Source organism: Penicillium malachiteum (genome assembly GCF_028827825.1).
Source record: "Penicillium malachiteum strain IBT 17515 chromosome Unknown utg000005l:1.0-9002435.0:326005.0-9005861.0, whole genome shotgun sequence".
NCBI classification, from domain to species: Eukaryota; Fungi; Ascomycota; class Eurotiomycetes; order Eurotiales; family Aspergillaceae; genus Penicillium; species Penicillium malachiteum.
The window spans coordinates 6,722,371-6,739,515 of NW_026643099.1; the positions used below are offsets into that span (position 1 = coordinate 6,722,371).

General features: G+C 45.4%; 9 protein-coding genes across 9 annotated transcripts; 2 read left to right on the forward strand and 7 right to left on the reverse strand.

Annotated features, from left to right (window-relative positions):
- Window positions 1-101: 101 nt before the first annotated feature.
- N7483_012489 (zinc finger MYND domain-containing protein) lies at window positions 102-849 on the reverse strand (the record flags this gene model as incomplete). Its single annotated transcript, XM_057095916.1, has 2 exons — window positions 102-790; window positions 819-849. The coding sequence occupies 2 exons, from the start codon at window positions 847-849 to the stop codon at window positions 102-104; spliced, it is 720 nt and encodes a 239-aa protein (XP_056941887.1).
- An 804-nt stretch (window positions 850-1,653) lies between these two features.
- N7483_012490 (uncharacterized protein) lies at window positions 1,654-2,559 on the reverse strand (the record flags this gene model as incomplete). Its single annotated transcript, XM_057095917.1, has 1 exon — window positions 1,654-2,559. The coding sequence occupies one exon, from the start codon at window positions 2,557-2,559 to the stop codon at window positions 1,654-1,656; it is 906 nt and encodes a 301-aa protein (XP_056941888.1).
- A 764-nt stretch (window positions 2,560-3,323) lies between these two features.
- Window positions 3,324-5,354, reverse strand: N7483_012491 (glycoside hydrolase family 47 protein; the record flags this gene model as incomplete). Its single annotated transcript, XM_057095918.1, has 4 exons — window positions 3,324-3,378; window positions 3,453-3,710; window positions 3,769-4,557; window positions 4,642-5,354. 4 exons carry the CDS (start codon window positions 5,352-5,354, stop codon window positions 3,324-3,326), a joined length of 1,815 nt encoding a protein of 604 aa, XP_056941889.1.
- Window positions 5,355-5,903: 549 nt separating this feature from the next.
- Window positions 5,904-6,293, reverse strand: N7483_012492 (uncharacterized protein; the record flags this gene model as incomplete). Its single annotated transcript, XM_057095919.1, has 3 exons — window positions 5,904-5,942; window positions 6,017-6,081; window positions 6,134-6,293. 3 exons carry the CDS (start codon window positions 6,291-6,293, stop codon window positions 5,904-5,906), a joined length of 264 nt encoding a protein of 87 aa, XP_056941890.1.
- A 795-nt stretch (window positions 6,294-7,088) lies between these two features.
- On the forward strand, window positions 7,089-8,819 carry N7483_012493 (stealth family protein; the record flags this gene model as incomplete). The annotated part of the gene is made up of 1 exon (XM_057095920.1): window positions 7,089-8,819. One exon carries the CDS (start codon window positions 7,089-7,091, stop codon window positions 8,817-8,819), a length of 1,731 nt encoding a protein of 576 aa, XP_056941891.1.
- Window positions 8,820-9,464: 645 nt separating this feature from the next.
- On the reverse strand, window positions 9,465-10,792 carry N7483_012494 (acyl-CoA desaturase; the record flags this gene model as incomplete). Its single annotated transcript, XM_057095921.1, has 2 exons — window positions 9,465-10,462; window positions 10,531-10,792. 2 exons carry the CDS (start codon window positions 10,790-10,792, stop codon window positions 9,465-9,467), a joined length of 1,260 nt encoding a protein of 419 aa, XP_056941892.1.
- Window positions 10,793-12,040: 1,248 nt separating this feature from the next.
- N7483_012495 (uncharacterized protein) lies at window positions 12,041-12,559 on the forward strand (the record flags this gene model as incomplete). Its single annotated transcript, XM_057095922.1, has 1 exon — window positions 12,041-12,559. One exon carries the CDS (start codon window positions 12,041-12,043, stop codon window positions 12,557-12,559), a length of 519 nt encoding a protein of 172 aa, XP_056941893.1.
- Window positions 12,560-13,507: 948 nt separating this feature from the next.
- N7483_012496 (Aromatic prenyltransferase DMATS type) lies at window positions 13,508-14,865 on the reverse strand (the record flags this gene model as incomplete). The annotated part of the gene is made up of 3 exons (XM_057095923.1): window positions 13,508-13,616; window positions 13,681-13,871; window positions 13,930-14,865. The coding sequence occupies 3 exons, from the start codon at window positions 14,863-14,865 to the stop codon at window positions 13,508-13,510; spliced, it is 1,236 nt and encodes a 411-aa protein (XP_056941894.1).
- Window positions 14,866-15,680: 815 nt separating this feature from the next.
- N7483_012497 (Aromatic prenyltransferase DMATS type) lies at window positions 15,681-16,871 on the reverse strand (the record flags this gene model as incomplete). Its single annotated transcript, XM_057095924.1, has 1 exon — window positions 15,681-16,871. One exon carries the CDS (start codon window positions 16,869-16,871, stop codon window positions 15,681-15,683), a length of 1,191 nt encoding a protein of 396 aa, XP_056941895.1.
- Between the last annotated feature and the right edge of the window lie 274 nt (window positions 16,872-17,145).

Consider the following 17,145-nt stretch of genomic DNA (forward strand, 5'->3'; position numbering starts at 1 on the left):
GATCTGCCCAGATAGCAGGGTGATATTCGATATCTGATCTGGGCTGTTCATGATTCCATCATTTGCAGTAACTATCGGGCTTTGAGGGACATTGGAAAGAATCATGTTGACGATGTTCTGCGGAAACCTAGGAGCCAGTGCTTTTTTGCGACATCAAGACGCATCACATCGAGGAGTAGCTTGATCTTCAGGAAGGTCATGAGGATAAGCAAGTCAAGGAGTTGATCGTACCAAAAACTGACAGGGGGCTGGATCATGAAGTCGATAGGTTCCAGGACATCCTCATTGTCCAAATTTTGATGAACATCTGGCAATACACATAAAGCTTTGATAGAGTCGTAAAGCTCTTGGTCTTGGCCTAGTCTGGCGGTGGTTTCGAGAGCGGCGATACGAAAATCGAAGGAACGCGCAAAGAGCAGGCTGTCGCAGCGCAAGAAGTACCGCTTCTGCGCTTCAACGGACTTGACTGTGTTGACTCGTCGCAGATAAATGAATAAAGGAGAGTGCCAATAGGTGTCGAAGTGTTGAAGAACGTTTCTGTTCATGCCTGGCATTATAGGGAGTAGATTTCCCCCAGGGTGTGCTCCACTAAGATTCGCCTCGGCATGAGCTTCGGCCGCTTCGAGCATCTGTCGCTCTCCCGTTATTCCTTTGCATACAAACTTACGGGTATCACGATGAGGGCGCTGATGCTCCTGCCCACAGTACAAAACCATGCGACAAGCTGAGCAGATCCGAATTCCTTCCTCCTGGCCGCAAACCGCACACCCGGATAGAAGACCCTCTGCCACTGTGGGTAATGGAGCCCTATCACTCACTGATAGCCCATCGCACCTGTAAATCCACCATGATGAGTTGAGAGGGACGTGCCCAGGTGGACCTCGGGTACTCAAGGTAGTGTGGAACGAAGAATGGGAGAGGGGGTAGTTGGATAGAGGTGAGGAGATGGAGTGATGGAGATGGAAGACTTGAGACGCGTTTTTGGAGTGGTAAAACAGACGATGTTTGCCTGCAGCTCCCCGAGGTCTGACACAAACCTTCTCTCGTAATTTCAAACACACTCATACTAATCAAGCGGAAGAAGGCATGATGTGGAACGTTTATATATACTAGGAGGATATGCGAACAAAATAATCAAAATGGATCACTCGTGCTTGAATTGACCAATGAACCAGTCAACTGAGGCATCCTTAAGTGCCCATTCCTTTTCCAATGTTTCTTTGCCTGGGCAATTGTTCAATCCAGTTCACTCAACTCAGGCTGTGCACTTGCTAACACACGTGCACAAAACAGTCACGGTGTTACTATGATTCAACAGAGGTTTATGTATTGTAGAACTCCCAGAAGAATCGAGATTCGAATGGCACGGCCTTGAAAGACTTCTGAACCTTTTGGGGGAATTTACAAACCAGATTTGTCTACTTGACTAGAGAGTTAAGATTGTCTAACAGCCACTCAGACAGTGAATCAGATTGGGGTGACAAGTAGGAGATACCAATAGTCCCAAGGACAACCTACATTATGCGATGCTGATTGAATATTCGTTCTTCTTCGTCTCCGATAAAGCCTCCTAGGAACAAACAGCTTATCCAGTTACCAAGGGTATGTCGGGTTCAAGTTCATCGACCTTCAAGTGGCTCTTGCGTAGCTTATTCACGCTTCCAAGTAAGAAACATTCCATAAACCGAGATATTTGCCAGGAAAGTCCTCAGAGATTTTGATGAGCGGTTTCCCCAAGTTGAATGGCGGGAGGGTGAGGTCTAGTTTCGCATGTCTTAAGCTTGGCTCGTTCATTCGCTCCAAATTGGAAAATCCTCCTCCGTGCAGTTTTGAATCGCTGGTGTAGCTTGTGGCAAGCAGCAGTGGCGCCGACCGGCGAAATCGGTCTAGGGTAGAAAGGACCATATCATTCGGTAAATGAATAAGTACATCACGACAAATCAATAAATCGGTTTCGCGAGTATCTTCTGTTGTTATGTCGAGAACATCTAATTTAACACCACGTTTTCGCAGTTCGGACCAGGTCTCGCGTTCATATAGATCATAGCCGACATAGTCAATGTCTCCGATATTTATCATGGAGATCCATGCTAAATCTCCACAGCCAGCATCATTGAGTGTTTTCACATGATAATCGTCCAGAACCTTGGTGAGCATCTTTCGGATTTGGCGAGTATGCTGCTCACTTGACCCCCAACCACAGACTGTATCATTGGCCTGGTCGGGCCAACCCCACTGAAAGATTCCGGTATCATGAGGCTGAGCATATCCAAAGGGAACTGTGGGTGTCTCTGATGGTCCGAAGAATTCGCATTTCGACGGAGCTGTAAGATCGTCACGATGGGCTAAGGAATGGTGACTTGACGGAGCCCATAGTGATGGGAAGCCCAGATTAAATATGCTCCAGTCTGGTACATCAATTAATCGAGCTTCTGATGCACGGGAATAGTGTCTGTCTACTGGGCTCCATGGCCAGCTTGTAGGTGTCACTAGCGAGTGCCAGCTAGGTGGAGAGCATTGGGATGTGGCAAAGACGTAGTGTGAAATGATTTCAATCATATTTCTTTGCGAACCGGCCGGGCGCTTAGTTTCAAGTTTTACTCGTAGTTTGTCTGATAGTGAGATGCTTGGGAGCACTGAGGTGATAAGAATTTTGAGCTCAGATATAGAGTCCAAGTTCGCTTTGCGATCTTTGGAGTGAGCACCGTATTATTTCAAGTTGCAGGCAAGGTATCGGAAGTTGGCGGATATCTAGATCGAAAATGTTCTCCATATTTCAAATTTCATTCGGTTTTGGTGAACAAGAGGAAAATAGACTAGTCGGTGACTTGAGATTAAACCAAATCCTGAAACTCGGAACCTTGGAGTAGTCACCTCGTGATTGAGTTCTAGCCATGCGAATTTAAGGACTGGTGACCCATGGTACACTGGTAATTACTCAGGTGATCTAGGTAGTGTAGTGGTGAGGTCTGGGCTCCGGATAGACCCGTGTGTAAGTGCACGGGCTCTGATCCAACCATTATCCAACTGTGATCTAACCGTGATCCAACTAAAGGCCAGCCCGGGCCCTTCGTCCAGTTCCGTCCAGCGGTCTCTTTTCACTGTTTAGGTGGACATTTGGGATTTTTGAACAAATCGGTCATTACATACACTATCTAGACACCGCAACAAACCATGACACCTCGGAGTCTAGGCAATGTGGATTTCAGTAGCCACGGGAGCCAAACTAATGTCATTGTCTTAATACAAGAATCTTTTATGGGTATTTGCAGACTGGTCCCCAAATAGGAGATCTACCGGGCGTTGTCAAACAAATCATACAATCAAATTTCATTCGACTCGGGATTCAGGTACTTGAATGGATGTCCTTCCGTATTACTGTATGGCGCTATTAGATCGAGTTCGAGTCACTCAGAGTTGGGTCTCTGCAGGTCGTAGGACTTTATACTCACAAGACATATTCATCCAAGCTTAAACAATCAAGATCCGAGAATATGAGATAGAAATATTTTAACGTCTCCGAAAACCAAAAGCTTTCCATGACATCCAATTTTGCTGACTCTGTGTTCCGAGTGTCGTCAAGCGCGGCATAGCCATGCTCGGCTCTAGTATACTTTTCAATATTCTGAAACATTCGCCATGCAGTATCTTGAAGTGATCTTTCGCCAGTGAGTCTATATAGAATAAAGATAGACTCAATTGCCTCAGGCCTATTCATAAAGGTCAGCACGATCAGTTACAAAGTCGCAGTGATTTATTCCAACTTACCTCAGTCGATAACTGGGGTCGGCTACCTCCAATATAGGCGGTCGGAGCCCATGGATCAAGGCAATTTGCTCGGCAGCCTCCCTCACTTCAAGAGGCATCTCCCGTTCGTCTGACCTTCCAAGAATACCCCGGAGCCACCTTTCGTCATCCCATTCACACCTCGAGTTTTTGCAACCACTTATATACAAAACTTCGGGCATAATACCGGTGGGCATGAGTTCGTACGCCCAAATGCATCCTTCCACTAGTTCTCGCGCAATAGACAGGTCGGATGGCCGATTGAAAACTTTGGAGCCAATCCCTACCATACCCCCAAGGAAACACTTGAGATGCTCCGTTTGATACTCAAAGGTTTCCTGACCAGTTTCCGAGACAAACCGGATATTTCCTGCGAACAGTGTCCGTCTGCCATCTTGATTCATACCGTGAAAAAGCAGATTCTTCTTCATGCTTTCCACTGCAGAGATATACATGTCACGATACTTATCCGATCGGCCCGCGAGGAGAACAAATTCTTTCACAAGGTATTCGTAAGTAGAGTCAGCCATACCACCGAGTGTAAAGTGCGTGCTTGAAAATTGCATTGCCTGAGGATCGAAAAGTACTGGCCATAAACCAGGCAGCTTCGTTGAGTTCTGAGTGTTGTGTAGGAGGTCGGTAATCTTTTGAAGCGCGTCAAGATACTTTTCATCGCCTGTGATTTGCGAAAGACGGGTAAATTCCAAGCTTAGAGACCCCAGTTCCGCAAGGAAGATACTTTCCCTCGGAGCTTCATGCGTTGGCGAGGGACTAGTAATAGTGGACAACCCATTAGCAACTTGATTTTGACTTCCGGGTCACACATCCGCTAGTAAGTGTATCATGCTTTCTTACTTTGACCAGTTCCACCTTGTCTGCGGAATCCCATTGGGCGTATCAAAAGCACCATACAGGAAGTCACCCAATTGACGAGCTTTTTCCAATAGGATTTGATGCTTTCCATCAGTTAAATCGTATGCGCTGAGCAAGCCTCCCAGATACCGTATATTTGTCTCAAAGACGTTGATACCGAGTGCTCCTGGGCTTGAAAAGTCAATATCGCTAAGAGATTCAATTGCCTTCTCAAACTCCTGATCCAGACCCATTATCAACAAGGTATCCAACGAGTCGATCAGAGTTGCTCCCCAACCACCAAGTGTGGATTTATGTCCACCACTAATAGGGGAAACCTCATCCCATAACCAAGCATGATTTTTGTATCCATTCCAGCTGTGCTCAAATGCTCTTTTCACAGCATGTTTTCTTTCCTTCATTTGATTCCCATGATGCTCTGTTTGGAAAGTGAATTTGTGCTGGATGTAGGGAATGGACCTTGGCATCGCCGAAGGGCGAGGCACGAATGGCAGCGGGCAGCACCCTGAATCATAAACGATATCGGTGGCTGCTTTTGTCATAGATAATTCTTCATATTCGTATCCTTGATTTCGGTTTGGCCGCCCCGTTCTTGACTTCAAGTCTGGGAGGTAGAGGTACGCGAGCAGAAGGGAGACGAAACTGAATAAAAGATAGCGCGTAGTGATGCACGACAAAATCACCGACTTACTCATGATGAAACCTATTGGACAGAATTTTTCTTCACATTGGCAACGGATTGGACTTTCGTTCATAGAGGTAATAATATTCCTTGCGGGGGTTAGAAGTCAGCATAGCGTCGGATGGATCCGGCTATATTGCTGGGATTTCCGGGATTTGCATCATCGAAATCCAAGAATGATCAGTTGCAGGCGAGCAAAGTACCTATGTATTCAATAAAATTATCTCGGAGAAATGGGGCAAACTAAAGGTTTGGTTTGATCACCTGGCTCTACCCGGAGTTTCCGTAAATCCAACACGAGAACCATGATTGCCTAGGAACAAATCAGAAGCATGAAGCAGTAAATTGATAGTTAACTAGTAAGATTTTTGATTTGAGGAATAGAGAAGAATACTATCCAAGACGTGCTTGTAAAATATGAGGATTATAAACTATTTGTCGGTTTTCTTGAGATACCTTCCAGTTCCAAGCCCCCGTTGTGATCGATTTGACAAAATCAAGAAACAATTCAAAGTTTTCACTCCTTGATCAACCCATTATACTCGATAGAGCTACAATCTCTTCAGCCCTTACAGACAATGGCGCTGTTGTTCTGAGAGTTCTACAATGTTGGTTGTATCAGCATCGATCCAGATGTCCAAAATTTAAGGAAGCCAAGAGAGAGATCTAACTCACCACTGGTGGATACACAATCGCACCTTTCTGACAACAAAGCGTGTCGCTACTATCGCAACTTCCGCCTAGAACAGCTATTAGCAAAAGGTTGGCGTTCAAAGGGAGCTATTTACTTACCACTACCACATCGAGTGCCGGCGATGTTCTTCACAACGAAGCCGGAACAGCAATAACATGTAGTTGCTCTAGCAACAAAATAATTATCCTCATCCGAGGATTCATTGGCGGCCAAAACGCCGGAGAATGCAAATATTGCAAGAAGAAATTTCAACTTCATATTTAAATGCTTTTGATAACTTCAAGTTCTCTTTCAATGTTTGCTGGTGAAGACTTTGTGCTGGGTAGAGAAAAAGCTGGCTCTGAATGCCCGAGGCACATCTGGGAGTCAATCGTGTAAAATATGTCTTTCCAAAATCAATCACGAAGGGAAGTTCTTTGGGTTGACCAGTGATTTAGTCGCCCCAAAGCCTCTTCATCATCGACAGTTCACTGCCCAGGTGATGAGTGTCTAGATTTCCCCAAGACCAATAACAAGCATCTGGTAGCTCTTCCCGGCTAGTATCGTGTGATAGTACTGTCGTTGAACTGAGATCCCGACCGGCCAATAATGAGGCTAGATTCAAATTCTGGGCGAATTAGACTCGTGATGTCTAGCCAAACTAGAAATCTGAAAAACCGTTTCCCGAGCTTCCCCAGGTTTCCAAGGTTTAGGGTCGATGAGCCGCTTCTGGAAATCTTGGAACGAACTCTATTGTCAGCGAACCTCAACTTCACTTGCTAATCTACTAGGTCGCGCGGAACCATGGAACCCAATAGAAGCTTGTATGATGATATGCTGTTTGTGTTTTTTCACCTTTATTCTAAGTTAGTGTGGCGTCTCATATTCCGAAATTTAGTCGCAACTCAAACCATGGCCGCATTTTGAACGTTACTAGACGAACTATGTTCTTCCGGTCACGGGATCACAAGCTTCAACATTCTGACTTGAACTCCCAATTCTTACCTTGGGCCTTCGGCGATATGAGCCGTTAAAACACTTGCAAAAACACTTGGGTGACAAGATCATGCTACGATGCTATTCGATCACAAACCTCAACTTCCCCTTCTTCTTACCGCGTCAATACATCTCCCATATGGGTTCTGCAGGCCACAGGTTCATGTCGACAACATTGGACATGTAAAGCCATCCTTGCACCTAGATCTTGGCCCCATTGATGCAGTCTATACCTGGGTCAACGGATCTGACCCTGAATGGAAGGTTGAGAGAGATTTTTGGTATCAGCGTTGGATCCAAGAATCTGATGGATCAAGTCGAAATTCAAAAGCTGCACCTTCTATGAGCGTTGAGAATGACGATGGTGCTTCCGATGAGAATCACTATCGTGACAATGATGAATTACGATATTCCATCCGCTCCCTCGAGAAATATGCACCCTGGATCCACCAAATATATATTGTGACGAATGGCCAGGTTCCATCCTGGTTAGATCGGGATGATCCTCGTGTGAAGATCGTCACACACTCAGAAATCTTCGAGAATTCCTCAGATTTGCCTGTCTTCTCCTCTTCTGCAATTGAGAGTAATTTGGACCGGATCGCTGGTTTGAGTGATTATTTTCTCTACTTCAATGACGACGTATTCCTTGGAGCACCTGTCGAGCCAGAGGATTTCGTCGGGCCATCTGGATCGCAAAAGATTTATCTTTCTCACCCGGTTCCATTGGGTGACGATGCATACCCAGAATACTGGTCTCAGAATAAACACCGAGACGAGGATGGCAATGACTCAACACACAGACGGGCTAGTAACTCCCCCTTGGTGGGTAATGACTGTAACGAAATAGCACCTGAGCCTCTAACTGGCAAAGTATTTCTTTCCGCAGCATGTGACTCAGATGAAGCGCAAGCGGAGACCCTACAGATGTTGCTGGGCAATATTATTGCAGAAAGCAACCCCTCAGCCAATGATCAAATTGGTTCCGGTTTCAAGTTGCTGCAATCATCACAGCATCCCATTCTCAGCGATCTGAACCCATCCAACAGAACAGATCAAGAGTCCGAACTAGAATTGGACACCACAACTCGGATCAAAATTGCTGTACTATTAGACGCCTTCTCGCAATGCCCGAATGATCACGATTTGGTTTCCGAGGCGATCAGATCTGTGATCAAGGCATTCAACGGGCGATTTAACCTTTCTCAACATCTTCGAAGGGTCCCGGCTCATATGCCACATATGATCAAGAAGCAAACCTTCACTGAATTGAAAGAGATATTCAAACGTGAGTTTCAACAGAACTCCGCTCACAAATTTCGCCACCCAAGAGATGTTCAAGTCAGCTTTGCTTACTTCGATTATCTACTTAATCGACCGTATTTTCTATCAACGTTGTGTCGTTTGGAAAATAAAAACTGTGACCCGAGTAATAGCAGTTCGCACTCGACGCAGGGATACGAATTGAAGATGGCAACTGACGTGACCTTTCACATGCTGGGAGACGACTTTGAAAGTACAATGGACAAACTTGATTCGACAAGACAATGCCCTACAAAATTCATCTGCTTGAATGATGATATGAAGCATCAATCAGCTGACTTGGAAGTTGCTCTACATGGTTTGCTGGAGAGCCTTTGGCCAGTGCCCTCAAGCCTTGAGCTATATACAACGCCTCCTGAGCATCAAAATCGCATGAAAGAGTGTCAAATACAATCATCAATCTCGACATTCTGGCTCCTGACTTTCGTTTCTACAAGCACCGCCATTATTTACCTGTCACTACAAACATGGATAAAGTTGATATAATATCATATAATATGATACTTTTTTACTCACGGCCGGTCATAATATCCGAGGAGAGACCCTGGAAGCCCCGAAAACAGCTTGAGTGATATTATTTATCCATTTAACTTCTGAAAGAAAGAAATAGCAACAAAGGAGAGATCGTATATCAGGAGTGGAGGCTAGGAGGAGAGCTAGAAGTGGTATAATTTTATCATGATATACAAACTTTAACCTTATAACACTTTACCCTAAATTGAGAGATATGTGACGTGAGAGATACTATCCTAAGGCGACTCATTAGGTCTATTATTTCGTTCCACGATTATATTTTGTCTTTCTTCTTCCACTGGCCATATGGAGATTTGGAAAGCTCGGTATACAGTTATTCAGTATATGACAATTATTTCGCAAGAAGGCAGCCTTGGAAACCACCAATTATATGCGATTTTCTCACGTAATGCTGAATCGTATTATGGTAAACTACTAGTATTGAGGCTGTCAAATAAGACCTTGTCAACCATTCCAAGGTTCCGAGCCAGAGGTATTCCAAGCTGTAAACCGTGATATTCAACTGCTCGATAATGGCATCCTCGTACACCTATACTAGCAGATCTGCCCAGGGGCTAGGAGGTACCAGGCAGTGTCTTTCACCTTTTCTCAATTATGTCAATCACCTATCACAGCTATCCTCATCCTATCTAGCAGGTTGGAAGCAGCATTAGAATGACCATACACCCCTCCCTCAAACATTTCTGTTGCATCCTTCCCTATTGCCCCTGAGATGATTGTCGATCCCCCGGGGTGCTCAGCCACAAATGTAGAAATATCATGGACAGCTCCTCTGATCAAAATCAAATTCTGGCCCGTTCTAGTCTCGCTTGCATACTTGAGCAAACTCCAAACCGGTAGCTTGTCAAGTGGGATACCCCAGTCCACAGCTTCTCCCTCTTTTTCCAATTTCTCCCACTTCCTCTGTAACATTGTCTTCTGAATCTCGTTCTGCGGGAAGCGCTTCAGGTTGCTAGCAAGCCCGAGAATAGCATACAATGAAATCAACCACTTCCCTGGATCGATATCGTACCATTGAATTCCTGTCCGGAAGTCCGTTGGGAACTCATGGTGGAAGTTATGATAGCCTTCCCCATTCAGGAGAACAGCAGCCGCCCAGGGGATTTGTCGCGCTGACTTAGTCGAAGTATAAGGTTGATCACCAATCCAATGAGCCACAGAATTAACGCAGAATGTAAGTTGCTGTTGTAGAGCAGTGAATATACAGCCTGCATAAACAAAGCCTCCGATGAAGTCTCCGTGTGAAAGTCCACAAAGAATAGCAGGAACAGCGTACCCCATAATAGCGAATAGGAGCACAAAGTTCCGTCTCTGCCATTGTACTATGCGATCGGATTTCAGATCGCTGATATCCACACGGCCAGTCTTCGAGGTTTTATTATTTTCGAATATTATCCAGCCCATATGAGCATAAAAGAACCCATTTTTGATGTTATAAGGATCTTGCACAGTGTCAACGTAACGATGATGGGCGCGGTGATCGCGGGCCCACTTTTGTATGTGGTCTTGCCCGGCGCCAGCACCAAATAGGGCAAAAAGTAGTCTCAGTGCTGTGCTAGCCTTGTATGTTCTGTGCGCCCACAGTCGATGATAACCTGATCGTTAAACAAGCTTTCATTATCACACATTCATGAAAATCAAAGGATTGTACAAGACAGCTTACCAGTAACAATGGAAAAAGATCTCAAGTAAGCATAGGCAAGCCCAAACCAAAGGGTTCTCTTGTGAGTAGGAACCCAAGGAACACTGATAAGTGCCGCTATGGGAATCACGACAAGTGCGAACGTGTTCCGTACGTTGAGCGAAAGGAAAATGGGACTGTTTGAACGCCGGACATTCCGCGGTGGAGGATCATGTAACGAAGAGGCAATATCTCGTCCTCCATGGGGTAGGCGATCTTTCAACTTCGAATCAGGTTGCTCCATATTGATAGGAACTTGTCTCGTTTCGACTGAACTCTCTTGTAAACCCACTAGCATATACATCAGTATGCAGGACATACAAGGGGATATTTATGCGATTCGGGCATTGATCAGCTACCTTATCAAGTGGCATCTCGTAGGAAAATTGGGCGACTCATGAGACACGACAAACTTTTCCACAAATGTCATGATATTGTAAGGGGAGAGACGGAAAATACAGCTGAAGGCTGAAATAGAAGGACGAATACCTGAAAATCTTCAAAATGTTCAGCTCAGCCATGCACATTATCACACAGCTTTCAGGAAGCTGAAGGTCAGAAACTCTATCACGCAGCGTAATCAGACTCGCACCTTCAAAGCATGGCGCTTTACAGTGCCTGGTCACAAACTCTATATGTCAGAATTCAGGCCGATTTGAAATCATCTTAGAGAGCCCTTCCCTTGCCCAGGCTCACTGACTCAATAACGAGTCAATAAAGAAGCATGTGACTTATTATGCAAAAAGACCAAATCTCTCATTTCAGAAGTACTAAGTAGTTCTGGATTTGCTTTCTAAAGCACTCTATTACTTGAAGCATTTGGATATTAATCCTCACCTTGGCAGTGTTGGGATTGATCTAGATTGATTGACTTTTTACATGAATAAACGCTCGAGCCAACTTCAGATGTGACTGAATTTTATTCCACAAACTTGCTTCTTTTCATCAGACAATCCAACGAACCATGGAGTATAGGTGATGCTTCACTCCGTGTTTATTTCCATTTCGGGGTTTCATGCAGAACATCAATCTTATCACATAGATCCCCGCATTTATCCACCCTTTAGATAATCGTCACAAGACGGCAAGACACAAATACAAGATAATTGCTTTTTTTCAGCCGTGTGATCGGTGAATCACAACTATGTGGCGCATCTAGCTATAAAAGTGCCAGCAGATAGAGCTTCTTCATTCCCCTTGTAGCCAATAAGCATCACGAACGTGTCGCACAGTTCAGCTACTTTCCAAAGTGATTGGCGTCGCTTGGCCAAAGTTTCTTCATAGATCCTTCTGGGTTTTCTTGCCCGAATCTATGTGGGATTTGATACAATCCATGAACAATTCCAAGTCTTGTGAAGCTACTTGATCTATAAATTGACACTCTCATTTTTCGGGACACTAGAAATCTTGGATCGCACAGAAACCCTGCTACATACATCCATTGAACTTGAAACTCGGAACAGACTCCAAGCGGCGACTCTGGGCTGCTATCATGGATATTTTCAACTCCTCCAGCTCGGTCGGACTCACTCTCCCGACCCTTGATATTTTCAAGATCCCCCCACAGCCACCTTTGCATACCCCGTCTGGACTTGAGAATACGGCGGCAGGGAACTTCTTCTACCCATTCAATGTGAACGCTACATTGTACCACATTTCTATGAGTCTTGACTTCGTTCTCACCTTTGTCGCGATATATGTGGCTACAGTCCATTTTCTGAACCAGTACAATGCTACTAATCAATATAGGCCATGGGCCTTGACAAAAACCCTACTTTTCAAAGCTCTGATGCTAGTCCATAATGCCTCGCTTGCCTTATTCTCAGCCTGGTGTCTTGGTGGAATGATTCACACACACTATCGACACTGGGTTTCCGCGAAATCAGGACTTGAACCCAGTTACTCTGCCTGTGCAGAGTTTGTTTGTCAATTTGATTCGACATCTTATAGGAGTGAGCTATATCTTTTCACCAACCCCAATAATCATAGCATCGATTTCACATCTGGATGAACGCTGCAACTGACTCAAAATCTTTTCCCAGTATTGAATAAGACACAGATACCATCGGAAGGTCTAATATACATCTACTGGATCTTCTATATGAGCAAGTTCTACGAGATTGTAGATACACTCATCATTCTCGCACGAGGGAAGACAAGTTCAACATTACAAACCTTCCATCATGCCGGTGTCGTCCTAATCGGATGGACGGGGTTGAGAAATGAATCTCCGATGGCTCCGCCGGGAGCTATGATGAATGCGGGTGTACATACTTTGATGGTAAATCTATCCCCAAATTTCAACTATCTTTCAACTTGAGGAAGCCCATATGTATGCTGTACTGACAAGTGATTCGCTTCCATTTTAGTATTCTTATTTTACTCTCCAGACAGCCGGACTACACATTCCGCAATGGTTCAAGCGTGCATTGACCCGCATCCAAATTGTTCAGTTCATATTGGGCCTTATGATTGCTTCATTTTACGTCCTATTGAACTATAAAGCACCATTTAACACAGCTGGAGATATGTTCAACACTCCGAAACACCCGCCATGGGGCATATCTAGCAGGGGTGGTAATGCGTCCAACAAACACGAAGGAATGACTACAGTCCCATGTCTGGATACCTACGGCGGGGCCTTCCCCCTGGTTGTGGCAAGCTCTTATCTATTTCCTTTGATATATCTTTTTGTTAAGTTCTACATCAAGGCATATTCCACTCCGACCACCAGGACTAGGTAATTGGCCTTCAAACACCCAGGGGAATGTCTGAATGGAGATGAAATTCCAGGGTGACTTCTACTTTGATCGACTATTCATATCCCACACAGTGTTCCATATAACTTGAATCTAGATGAACATGAGAGCCCAGCTTTCACATTTTTCATGCCAGCGATCATTTGTAAACTCTCAACGATACTGCCGCCACGGCAGAAGCTCCATCCTTGATATAAACACTAGAGCGAGCTGTGGAAGTAAACACTCAGGTAAACCCCAGTCTTCTCCGAATAAGCCAAGGAAACATATTGAATGAGGTTGGACGTCACTCCAGATTCAAAAGTAGGACTAAGGTGTGGAATAGGTTAGCCAAGGTACAGATAAGAGCCAAGGGACAAGGAATTCGACTTACAAGTAACCTTTCACCGAGTCGATAAATGTTGCGGCCTTTTCATTCCACCCAAGATACTCGTAGAGCTTCACAATCGCCTGAGCATTCTCCATGTCGCTCATGCCATGCATGATGAAGTAATACTTAGGGTTAGGGAAATCAGTAGAACCAGGCGCCAGCTCGTAGTTCCAAATACCAACGGCCATATTGTCCTGGATTAAACAGTCAGCAAATCAGAGTAGAAAAACAGGTAGACTTAAAATCACGTACTTTTTCCAGAGTGAGAAGTCTCCAGAATTTCTCAACAAACTCCAGTCCGCGTTGTGTGGTGGCATGAGATTCAAAGCGACCACCCAAAGTCCATACGTCCCGAAGCTTCGCCCATGTGACATCTTGAACTGTGTTATATATCTTGAGTCGAGACTTTGACATAGTGGTGCAGTCTATTCCAATGAAAGAGTACCGGTTGTACATCCCTGCCCCTTCGAGGTACTCGTGGATCGTGCCCAACGCAGGATAGGAAACCTGACTGCCGAGAGATTCCACGGCACTGTCCACGATTTTCCGGAATGATTGACCAGTCAGATGTGATTTCAAAGATGGATACAAGTAACATTTAACAGAGACTTCTCCGCCTTTCAAGTCCAGTCCAAATGATACTTGGTTCTTCATTCTGAGCATGTACAATTGCTCACGCCCAACAGCAGAGGCCTCTTCGGTGGTCGAGGTGAGAGCTTTGATCATATGATTCAAGAGCTTAGTATCGAAACCCTTAAGATTAAGCTGGCTCATTGTAGTGATGGCACAATTGATGGTAGTAAGATTGAGGGGGTCTGCATCAGTGGCTGACTCGTGGCTCACAGGTTCCCACCCAATACGAGCTGTGGGAGGCCCATGGTTCTGGAAGTTGATACTGAACTCGACTGGGATACCGGAGTAGGTTATGAAGGAGTCCCAAGTATGCGGATGCGGACCGAGCCGTGGAAGCAGGACAGTCCTGTACAGCATCATATACAGATACTGGTCTTGGATGCTGTACTCAGCGGACTCCAGCACCTTTGACAAGAGTGGTGCTGTTTTATCCCACCAGATCTGCTCCGCAGCATCTTTGATGGCAAAGGACGGCAATACTGAAGTTGTATGCATGGACCCGAAAGTGCCCTTGGTCTTCCCTGGTAATGGGGAATGGTTGACCGCCAATGTCATGATGGCTTTGTGGGATGGCTAGAGGAGTTGATTCAAGCTGGATTGACACTGAATTTGGTGCTGATATTGGAAATATGTGAGGAAGAAATCTATTTATTGAAAACCCGACTCTGAGTCCAATGTTTGAAGACCAGGTGGGGACCTAGGGAAGTACATACACTGACCGACATTCTGAGTCCTGCGCACCACGCAAGGAGAAAGGGTACAAGACAGGAATGTGCCACTTTACCGTTCTGCACGTAAATACCTCCGTTGACCCTTTGACGATAGTAGGGAAGATTGTGACGCACGGGGTTTTCACTACCCGGTGTTCGAAGCTGACGACGTCACGCATTACATTCATGTCCATGGCTAGCTGAGTGGGCATCTGATCTGCTGTCAGTGGACTCTGTGAAGATGTCATTGTAGGGTTGGAAGATACAGTAGAAGAATGGAGGGAACTATCGTCTTAGCCTGACTTCAAAACAACTCAATTACAAGGTGAGAAAGCCTATATCTTCGGTCGGAAATTTGCGTATTTCGCCTAATACTAGAATGAATTGAATACGATCCTAACTAAAGCATATTCCGTTCACAAAAATGATCATTCTAGAATTCAAGCCTTTTCAAGTCGCTCCTTCTTCTCCAGGTCCAGCCATGGATAGTCATCCGAGGAATGATAGTAGACGCTCAAGTAAACACCTGTCTTCTCTGTATACGCAAAAGAAATCCACGATGTAAGGCGGGCGGTTTGAGTCAAATCTCTCTCGGGGCTGCTATAGTCAGTACAGATGTACACCATGGTAAAAGGCGAAGAAAGTAAAAAAGGGGAATGCTTACAAGTAGTGTTGCACTGTTGCCTCATAGTTTCCACCAAACTTAGAAAGTCCAATTCGACATAAGAACTCTGCCAGGCCAGTGATGACATTCTTGTCGCTCTCTCCGTGAATAGGAAAGTAGAATTTTGTGAGCGGAGTTTCCTCGCCCTTCTTCATCTCGTAGTTCCACACCATCGGGCTAGCAGTAGAGTCTTGGCCGTCGTCAAAGCCACCGCTGAAGTCTCGCTGCCCCTCTGACAGCTTTGTCAACTGCCACAATTCTTTCAGATATTTGAGACCCTCTTGAACGACAGGGGATTTGGCCCGGCCACCGAGCGTCCATATCTCCTCTACCTTAGACCACACAACACTGTTATGGGAGCTGTAAAGCTTGAGTCGAGACGAGCCAGATTCTGCACAGTCAAAGGACCAGAACGCAAACTGACTGTACCCGTTTGTCTCTTCCAAGTAAGAGTTCACCATATCAAACGAGGGAATCGGTCCCATCTTTGCTGTCAGGGGCTTGATAGACTCAGCAATCACATCGCCGAATCCTTTTCCATTGATGGTGCATTTCATAGCAGGGAATGTATAGCCCTTGACAGACACTGCATTCTCTTTCAGGTCGAATCCAAACGCAGCCTGAGAAGTGAGTTCGCTTCCCTCAATCTTCTTCTTTTTCAAGAGCTCCTTGTCGGCGGCGTTCAAAGTATGCGCTTCCAAAAAGTATCGAAACAGCCATCCATCATATTCAGGTATGTTCTGCTTGTCGAGTGTATTCAAGAGATCGGTGATTGCGGTTTGATTATAGGGATCTTTTTTCGTTCCAAACTCTGCACCGACAGGCTCATATCCAATTCGGACTACCGGATCCACCCCACCCTTCTGTTGGTAGTTGACACTAAACTCTAGGGGCAGGCCACTGCGAGTGATTGCGCTCCGAAACTCATTTGGATAGGCGCCCAGTGATGGAATCAAGACTTGACTGAAAAAGGTAAGAGCCTCAAGTCGACGGGCAAGGCTGTATCCCGCCGAGGCCAAAATCTTGTCCAGCAGACAGCCGGTCTTCTCCCACCAAGCCTTTTGATTACTGTCTGCGAATAGATAGTATCGACTGAGCACATCGTACGCGTTAGACAAAGCGCCAGGCGAGTCTCCTTTCACCAAAGTCGCCTGGACGGTCGGGTTCTGAGTTTGTTTAATAGTCATTCTGCGCGCGAGATAGTGACACGAAGAAAATTTGATAAAGCACCAAGACAATCAAACGGGATATGCCGGATGTGGACGCAATTCCATTGGGATATAAAGACTTCCGAAGATGAACCTTGAAACCGACGCGCGCGGCTTCTCAAAGTACCACTGCGGGTCCTAGGGTGTCCACTACCTCCACTAGAGAGCCCTTGCCTGATGAGAACCTAACAGTTCTGCACCTCCGAAGCGGCTCAGCTCCGCCACTAACATAAATTCCTGACCGCTGGTTTTT